Source organism: Hevea brasiliensis, chromosome 11, assembly GCF_030052815.1.
Source record: "Hevea brasiliensis isolate MT/VB/25A 57/8 chromosome 11, ASM3005281v1, whole genome shotgun sequence".
Lineage (NCBI taxonomy): Eukaryota > Viridiplantae > Streptophyta > Magnoliopsida > Malpighiales > Euphorbiaceae > Hevea > Hevea brasiliensis.
In genome coordinates, this window is record NC_079503.1 from 9,319,168 (window position 1) to 9,328,735 (window position 9,568).

General features: G+C 36.4%; 1 protein-coding gene and 1 pseudogene across 1 annotated transcript; both read left to right on the forward strand.

Annotated features, from left to right (window-relative positions):
• The first annotated feature begins 5,130 nt into the window (after window positions 1-5,130).
• On the forward strand, window positions 5,131-8,511 carry LOC110649498 (ankyrin repeat-containing protein BDA1-like; annotated as a pseudogene).
• A 249-nt stretch (window positions 8,512-8,760) lies between these two features.
• LOC110649502 (17.1 kDa class II heat shock protein) lies at window positions 8,761-9,542 on the forward strand. Its single transcript, XM_021804088.2, has one exon. The coding sequence runs from the start codon at window positions 8,945-8,947 to the stop codon at window positions 9,413-9,415; it is 471 nt and encodes a 156-aa protein (XP_021659780.2). The 5' UTR covers window positions 8,761-8,944; the 3' UTR covers window positions 9,416-9,542.
• Window positions 9,543-9,568: the final 26 nt, after the last annotated feature.

Here is a 9,568-nt window from a genome sequence, read left to right on the forward strand (position 1 = left end):
ATTTTTACAATAAGCTATAAATAACAATTTTATTTAAAATACATGCACATAAAAAATTTCATATTTGAATAATAATGTAAAAATTTTGATAACAAAAAAAATTATACACAATAAATATGTGTACATGAAAATTGTTTTTTCTATATGCACGATGAGAATATATAATCCTCACTTTTTTCTAGGAAAAGTTTGAAGGTCTATCTATTGCGATGTCCGCACTAGCTATTTCTAAACAGACAATTACAATCCAACATTTTTGTCGTTGGAGCTTATTGGATCCTGCTGAGAAGTGTTCCCATGAGAAATATGTTGGAAGGAATACGATGAGATAATCCAATTGCTCGATATGTTTTAGGAATATGAACTAGAATATTATGAAAATCCTGGGAATTTTTTTTTGTCTGATGTTTGTCATTTGCATTATGTAGCTCCTTATTTTAGAGGAAACCTCAAACCTGCATCATTCCTCTTAGTTGTTGTAGTAAAGGTTTGAATATATAGAGATTGTTGCTTTAGATGTGCACTCATGAAGATGCACAATAGGTTGAATGAGGATAATGTCGAAACAATTGGGAAAGTAATCAAGAGAACAACACAATTAATTTAACTCTTTTTGTGGTGATAATCTTTAACACTGACCAAGCACCGTTTTTATATATGAAAACTCAACAAACAAAACTAGAAAATAGGAAGCCTTTGGCAACGTGCTCCCATATTTCCGCCAGTACAATTAAATGGTCAACAACTAGAAAAAGACTCCTAATAATGCTCTAACAGAAAAAAAAGAAAAATTCTGCAGATTACTTATTTTCCTATTTACAAAATATAAGTTAATTTAACAATAATTAAAGCTAACGGTAACAAGTTTAAATTGCCAACAATCACTCCTCTAAACTTGTTACCCAAACTTTGAAATGTCTTCCACTCCAATCTTCTTACGCAGTTCTGCAAACCTCTGTCTTGCGAGTGGTTTTGTTAACATATCTGCAAGCTGCAATTCTGTCTTCACATGCTCCACTTTAATGTCTCCATTCTGTAAGCATTCTCGAATAAAATGATAACGGGTTTCGATATGCTTACTTCTGTCGTGATAAACGGGATTCCTTGCTAGTGCTATTGCAGATTTGTTGTCGACTTTCATTGTGGCAGTCACCTTCTCTTTACTGATATTACTCAGTACTCGTCCAAGCCAAACTCCTTGACAAGTTCCTGCTGTAGCTGCTATATATTCAGCTTCACAAGATGAAAGAGCCACTATTTTTTGCTTTTGAGAAACCCATGTTATGGGATTATTTCCTAAGAAATAAATTACTCCAGTAGTGCTCTTTCTATCGTCGATGTCGCCTGCCATATCACTATCGCTGAAACCAACAAGCTCTAGGCTCGACTGTCCTTTCTGATAAACACAACCATAATTCAAAGTTCCCCTCACATACCTGAGAATTTGCTTTATGATCCAAGTGTGATGTGTTTGGAGCTTCCATATATCTGCTCATGACTCCAACTGAATATGCGAGATCAGGCCGGGTATGCACCAAATATCTGAGACTCCCAATGACACTTCTATACTGCGTTTCATCAACTGAAGGCTCTCCATTTCCAAACTTACTCATTTTGGTTCTCGGTTCCATTGGAATTTGGCAAGGGTTGCACTCCCCCATTCCAAGCTTTTCTAGGATTTTCTTAGCATATGCAGTTTGACAAAGAGTGATTTCTCTTTGATTTTGTTTTACCTCGATGCCAAGGTAGTAGCTAAGTAAACCCAAGTCACTCATCTCGAACTTGCATTGCATATCTTGCTTAAATTGATTAATGACAAGCTGATTGGAACCTGTCAAGATCAAATCATCAACATAAACACCAACTATCATAGCATTATCACCTTGATCTTTCTGATACAATGCATGTTCTTGAGGACATTTTGTAAAACCAAGAGATTTCAGACATTTGTCGAGTTTGGAGTACCATGCCCTCGGTGCTTGTTTTAATCCGTATAAAGCCTTGTGAAGTTTTAAGACTTTGTACGGATATTCTTCACTGCTGAAACCTTCAGGCTGTGTTACATATACTTCCTCTTCAATTTCACCGTTCAAGAAAGCTGTTTTGACGTCCATATGGTGAATTTCCCACATCTTGTTGGCAGCAAAAGCTATCACCAATTTCACTGTTTCAAGTCGAGCCACAGGTGCAAACACCTCACTATAATCGATTCCAAACTTCTGCGCATACCCTTTTGCTACGAGCCTCGCTTTGTGCTTTACTATTTCACCTTTTGGATTCTTCTTTAGTTTGTAAATCCACTTCAAACCAATTGCTTTGTGACCCGACGGTAAATCTGCTAGCTCCCAGGTTCTGTTCTGCACTATGGATTGTATTTCTTGTTGCATTGCCAATCTCCAATTCACATTTCTGGCAGCATCTTCATAGGAGGCTGGTTCTTCGATGGAGAGAAAACAAAGCCCAACCTCCTCTCTTGTTTCATCATAGATTTCTTGTAGAGATCTATATTTTCTTGGAGTCGAGAAATCTGAGGATGATGTGGAATCTGAGGATGATGTCGTGGCTGGAGTTGAAGGAGTTGATGGTGAATTTTGTCCGGGATTGTCTTGATTTTCGTTGATACTGGGAACATTATCCCTTGCGTTAGAATGATGTACAGTGAAAATTTTCCCAGTATCAACGTCATGTTGTCTTTCTGTCCAGCACCAGCTCTTATCTTCCTCGAACACTACATCTCGACTCACGATGATTTTGTTCTTCAAAGGATCCAGCAACCTGTACGCCTTGGAATCTTCCTCATAACCAAGCAAGATTGTCTTCACACTCCTATCGGCTAATTTGAGAGGATGTGGAAAATTTTTTGCGTGTGCAATGCAACCAAAAACCCTCATATGCTGTACTTTTGGAATTCTTTCGAACCACAGCTGATATGGTGTTGAATTTTCAGTGCTCCTTGTTGGTGCTCTGTTCAGGATGTACACCGCTGTTTTAACTGCTTCTCCCCAAAAATTTGCTGGCATCTCCTTGCTCTTAAGCATGCTTCTGGCCATTTCAATAACTGTTTGATTTCGTCGCTCCACCACACCATTTTGTTGTGGTGAATATGGTGCTGTGAGGTGTCTTTGTAATCCTTCATTTTCGCAGAATTCTTTGAAAGCAATAGACATGAATTCTCCTCCGCGATCTGTTCTGAAAACCTTCAATTTTCTTTCTTTTTCAGTCTCAATTCTCAATTTGAACTTCTTAAACAATGGTAGAGCCTCATCCTTACTCTTCAACATATAAACCCACATAAATCGTGAGAAATCATCAACTAACAACATAAAATATTTGTTACCTCCGCATGTGGGTGGCGAAATCGGTCCACACAGATCTCCATGGATGAGTTCAAGTGGCTCCTTTGCTCTAAAAGTAGCTTTCTGTGGAAATGGTGATCTATGAAGCTTACCGATTATGCACCCATCACAGATTTGAGCAGATTGATTGATTTTGGGCATTCCATCTACCATTCCCTTGCTGGACAGCTTCTTTAAGGAGTGAAAATTGAGGTGACCATATCTGGCGTGCCATAGCCATCCTTGTTCTTCCAGCTTTGTCATGAGACAAATTTCTTTAGCAAGTCGAAGTTTGCCCACATATAATCTATTTGACTTTTTTTCAACTCTAACAATCAGATTCTTCAATCTGTCATAGACTTTCATGAAACCACCTTCAATTATGATTTTGCAACCATTTTCGTCAAGTTGTCCAAGACTCAGAATATTGCTTTTAAGTTTTGGAATATAGTATACTTCGGACAGAATCAAATGCTCTTCATTTTTGCATTTGAAAAGTATTGATCCTCGTCCATAGATTTCAATAACTGAGCCATCCCCAAATTTTACTCTTCCTGTAATTGAAGTATCTAATTCTTGAAAGCAAAATTTATCACCTGACATGTGGTTGCTGCCTCCGGTATCAAAATACCAAGTGGTCTCTTCGCCGTCTTTGGGTGGCTGCTGTTTCACGACTTCATTTACCATTGCAATTTCTGGCTCCATTTGTTGTATCACCTCGAGCTCACACGTTTCCAGCATCAACAAAAAAGACTCCACTTCCTTCACTTCCTTTTGAGATGAATTGAGGGTTACTGTTTCCATTAACAGCAAGGAGGTTTCCTCTTCTTCTTCTTGTGTTAAATTGGCCTTCTCTTCCCATTCTTCCGATGGGCATTCTACAGCATAATGTCCCATTTGGCCGCAACTATAACACCTGATTTTGCTTTTGTCTTTCTTCTGTGGCTTCGTCTCATCATCACCGGTTCTTCTTGAATCACTGTTACTCCTTCCTCTACCACGGCCGCGTCCTCGGCCTCGACCTCTGCCTCCTCTTTCACCATTATCATTTTGAGCTTTCTTGGAAGAGCTTCCCTCCTCTCTGGCCTTCCATTCAGCTCTAGTGAGAAGAACTGTTTCAGCCGAATTGCCTCCACAACCAAGCAATCGTTCTTCATGAGCTTTTAGTGATCCAATTACCTCCTCTACTGATTTGGTTTTCAGATCACTAAATTCCTCTATAGCGGAAACTATCTGCAGAAATTTTGAGGAAGAAGAACGTAACAACTTCTTAATCACCTTCTCATCTTCAACTATATTACCAAGACTTCTTAATTTATTGACAATAATGGTGAGTTTTCCAGAGAAATCATCTATTGTCTCTGAATCACTCATCCCCAGTGCCTCGAACTCTCTCCATAAGGTTTGAGTTCTAACCTCCTTCACCTTTTCTGCGCCTTGGTTCTTAATTTTGAGCATATTCCATGCCTCCTTAGCTGTCTTCTTGGCCCCTAGTTGAAGCAAGGTATCCTCACCTATACCTTGATAGATGGCCGCCAATGCCATCTTGTCCTTTCGTTGATCAACTGGACCTTCAGACTCAATTGGCTCCCAGACACCTTGAGCTATCATAAATACTTCCATTTTAATAGCCCATGCTGCATAATTACTCTTTGTCAACATGGGATATTTTAGCGTAATCGAGCCCTCCTTCTCTTGACTCGACACGCTTTCTCTATTTGAAGCATTGCTGGCAGCATCCTCTCTTTCTTTTAGCTCTCTCTCTCTCCTTGCTCTCTCAATCTCAAGATGAGACATGTTTCAGGCCTTGATCAGCCAGGCTCTGATACCAAATATCGAAACAATTGGGAAAGTAATCAAGAGAACAACACAATTAATTTAACTCTTTTTGTGGTGATGATCTTTAACACTGACCAAGCACCATTTTTATATATGAAAACTCAACAAACAAAACTAGAAAATAGGAAGCCTTTGGCAACGTGCTCCCATATTTCCGCCAGTACAATTAAATGGTCAACAACTAGAAAAAGACTCCTAATAATGCTCTAACAGAAAAAAAAGAAAAATTCTGCAGATTACTTATTTTCCTATTTACAAAATATAAGTTAATTTAACAATAATTAAAGCTAACGGTAACAAGTTTAAATTGTCAACAGATAAAGCTCTACGAAGTACGTGTAAAAGGGTGCGTAACATCCTTGCTTAGCTTGATTCGTGAAGATGCACTTGTTCTCGATAGATTTATCGCAAGCTGTTTCACGGAGACGCCTTTGCACATTGCTTCCATGCTTGGACATTTGGAATTCGCCAAGGAGATCCTAAATCGAAAGCCCCAATTTGCTGAAGAAGTAGATTTCCAAGGACAAACTCCACTTCACTTGGCAACAGCGAATGGGCACACCTTCAAGTTGTAAAAGCCATGTTGTTGGTAAATCCTCAAACTCGTCTCTTTCAAGACCGGAATGGTAGAAGTCCTCTACATGTGGCAGTCAATAAAGGGAGATTTGAGGTCTTGCAAGAGCTGGTTCAGGCTAAACTTGAGGCAGTTCAACTGCGGGGGAGATGTGGTGAGACCATTTTGCATCTTTGTGTACAACACCACCAACTGGATGCTTTGAAGTTCTTGCTGGAAAGGATAAATGATGATGATTTTGTGAATTTGAAAGATGGTAGTGACATCACTGCCTTGCAACTAGCAATAACTGGTAAACAAGGTGAGGTATGGATCAACACCACCTCGCCCTTGTAATAAGGTCGACTTTCTTGATCATCCCTTCCATTGGAGAATTATATATATATATATATATATATATATATAGCGATGAAATAAGTTAGAAGAAAGATTAAAATTCTCTTCGTGATTGAAATTCATGGGTGTGTATTACTTGTTCATGATATTCTTCAGATCATAAGTTTATTGATCAAGAAAGCAAAGGTTGATCAGAATGAAAGGAACAGCTACACAGCACTGGATATTTTAAATATGACAGAGGAACAAAGTGAGGATTTCCTTGAGCATACAAGTGATATTACCTCAATAGAATTGGCTTCTCAACATGTAAAAGCAAACATTACATATTTACGTCCTCAAGTGAGAAGACTAAAAAAGCATCCCAGCAGGAAGAAAAGCTGGTTGGAACAAAAGAGGAGCGCACTAATGGTGGTGGTATCACTAATAGCAACCATGGCTTTCCAAGCTGCAATTAACCCACCTGGAGGAGTTTGGCAAGAGGACTTACAAGTGTCAACACCAGAGTCAGTGTCACATAGTGCAGGCCGCTTTATAATGGTTGATAAGTGCCCAAGACGATGTACTCTGATGGTTATCTACAATACAACAGGTTTTCTATCATCCACCAGTGTGATCCTGTAACTAACAGGGCTTTTGACAAAAAAAGTATAATCGAAAATAAAATAATATCAAAAAAATATGAGTTTGAAAATATTTATAAAAAATGGGTGAGATATACTGAGTTACAGCGGAACGCTAATTATAATAATGTTTTTAAGGTTCAAATGCTATTTATAATAGTATTCACATCAAAATTTTTAAAGCAAAGCTGGACGCTATTTAAAGTAGTGTCCAGTTTTTTTTTAAATAATAAAAAATTAATTAAGAAAAAATAGCGTCTAACTTTTTTTTAAAATTTTTAATTATTTTATTTTATATTTTAAATAAAATATAAATATTATTTTAATAAATAAAATTATAATATATAATATTATATATTATAATATTTTTATTATAAATATTATTTTTTAATTTAAAGTTTAATAAAATAAAAAAATAAATAATTAAAAAGATTGAAGAAAAGTTGTACGCTACTTATAGTAGCGTCCAACTTTTCTTTAAAATTTTAATTATTTTATTTTATATTTTAAATAAATTAAAAAATTAAAAAATATTATTTTAATAAATAAAATTATAATAATTAATAATTAATTAATAAATTTAAAGAAAAGTCGGACGCTACTATAAGTAGCGTCTAACTTTTCTTCAATCTTTTTAATTATTTATCTTTTTAATTTTAATTTTTTATTTTATTAAATTTTAAATTAAAAAATAATATTTATAATAAAAATATTATAATATATAATATTAATTATTATAATTTTATTTAAGTAGCGTTCAACTTTTCTTAAATTTTTTTAATTATTTATTTTTTTAATTTTAATTATTTATTTTATTAAATTTTAAATTAAAAATAATATTTATAATACAAATATTATAATATATAATATTATATATTATAATTTTATTTATTAAAATAATATTTATATTTTATTTAAAATATAAAATAAAATAATTAAAAATTAAAAAAAAAATGTTGGACGCTACTATAAGTAGCGTTCAACCTTTAAATTTTTTTAATTAAACTTTTATTATTTAAAGGAAAGTTGGACGCTATTTTGAATAGCGTTCAGCTTTCCTTTAAAAATTTTGATGCGGACGCTATTATAAATTGTGTTCGAATCTTAAAAACGCTATTATAATTAGCGTCCTGCTCCAGCTCAGCGTATCTCACCCCTTTTTAGTAAATATTTTCAAACTCACATTTTTTTTTATATTATTTGTTTTACCTTTTAGGTGGAAGTTTTTTATGTGGATTCTGATGGTAATCGTGTAGATCGCTATTACATCTACGTTATTAACATTCTCAATCTCCCTATCTGCTGTCTCTAGTCCTGATGATACTCTTATTCGTGTGCTAGTTGCTATAGGCATGGTAGCATTTGCATTGTTGGGCATTCTTCTTGTAGGCCACTCCGTTCGCCTTCTGCTCAAGATTTGTCAAGTTTGCGAGAGGGATTATAAGAAAGGAGGGATCTTCACTTTCGGTTATGATGAATCGGGCCAAAGTTTAATTTCCGTACTAAATAATTTTCTTCACATGTAGCTTTTTTTTTTCCCCAAGAATTTAAGACTGATTATGTTTTTTTTTTTTTTCTGCTATTTTAAGTTTTTAACTGTTAAGTTTATATCGCCTGAATTTGGTACCTAAAATATAAATACAAACATGTGATACGTGTATTCAATAAGTGGGATAAATTTTGTATCTGCGTGTCAGGGTGTTTTGGGCGTTTATCTAATGTAATAGCAATGGAGGTATCCTATATGACCAGAGTTGATGTAGTGGAATGGGCCTGCAACAAACACCTGGGAGTCGTGGATTAACAGGGCTTTTCTCAGCTATTTATCTCCATGTGGGAGTTCAGTTTGGAACTTTCTTAATGGGCTACAGAGGAGTGAACCCAGCCCTTTCTAAGGCAATTCTCATAACCCATGCATATGGATTGGCTTACTTGGATCTGGAACTACAAAGATTATTACAAAAACAATGTCGGAAACAGTTACTATTAGCCAGGCAATGAATCCTTCTTACTTCTTCCATAACCTTCCAGACTCGTAATGGAACCTCCTGGAAGCTTTCCTCATTCTCCACTTTCCTCCAGAAACTTCCTTTTGAAACCCACTCCCCCATGGCCACTCTATAAATTCTCCGACGCTCTCCGTCCCCATCGCCAAGTACGAAATACGTCTGCTGAAGAAGGAAAAGGAAGCTTCTGTTCCCTGCTGGTGATAAAATCTTTGATTGAAGAAAAGAGCAATGGATATTAGGTTGTTGGATCTCCAATCACCCCTCCTTTCCACCATCCACCATCTGATGGACACGACCGATGAAGCCGAAAAGTCATTCAACGCGCCGACTCGTACTTATGTAAGGGACGCGAAGGCCATGGCTTCAACTCCGGCTGACGTCAAAGAGTATCCCAACTCCTATGTGTTTATCATCGACATGCCAGGGTTGAAATCTGGGGACATTAAGGTCCAGGTGGAGGATGACAATGTGTTGCTGATCAGCGGAGAGAGGAAGCGTGAAGAGGAGAAGGAAGATGCTAAGTATGTGAGGATGGAAAGAAGGTTAGGCAAGTTTATGAGGAAGTTTGTGCTGCCTGAAAATGCTAATGCTGATGACATTTCGGCGGTCTGCCAGGATGGGGTTTTGACTGTCACTGTGGAGAAGTTGCCACCGCCGGAGCCCAAGAAGCCCAAGACCATTGAGGTTAAGATTGCTTGAGGAGTATTATTGTGTACCATCTATGGACTATGACTATGAGCAGTGTGTTTGGCTATGTTGTTTTTTTTCCTTTTTTGGGTGTTGATGTGTGTCTGAGATGTTATAAAAGTTGCTTTTAGAATTAAAATCTTCTGTGCTTTTCTCCCTATTTCT

Coding starts and splice junctions, on each gene's coding strand:
- LOC110649502 (XM_021804088.2), top strand. CDS start 8,945: ATGGATATTAGGTTGTTGGATCTCCAATCACCCCTCCTTTCCACCATC.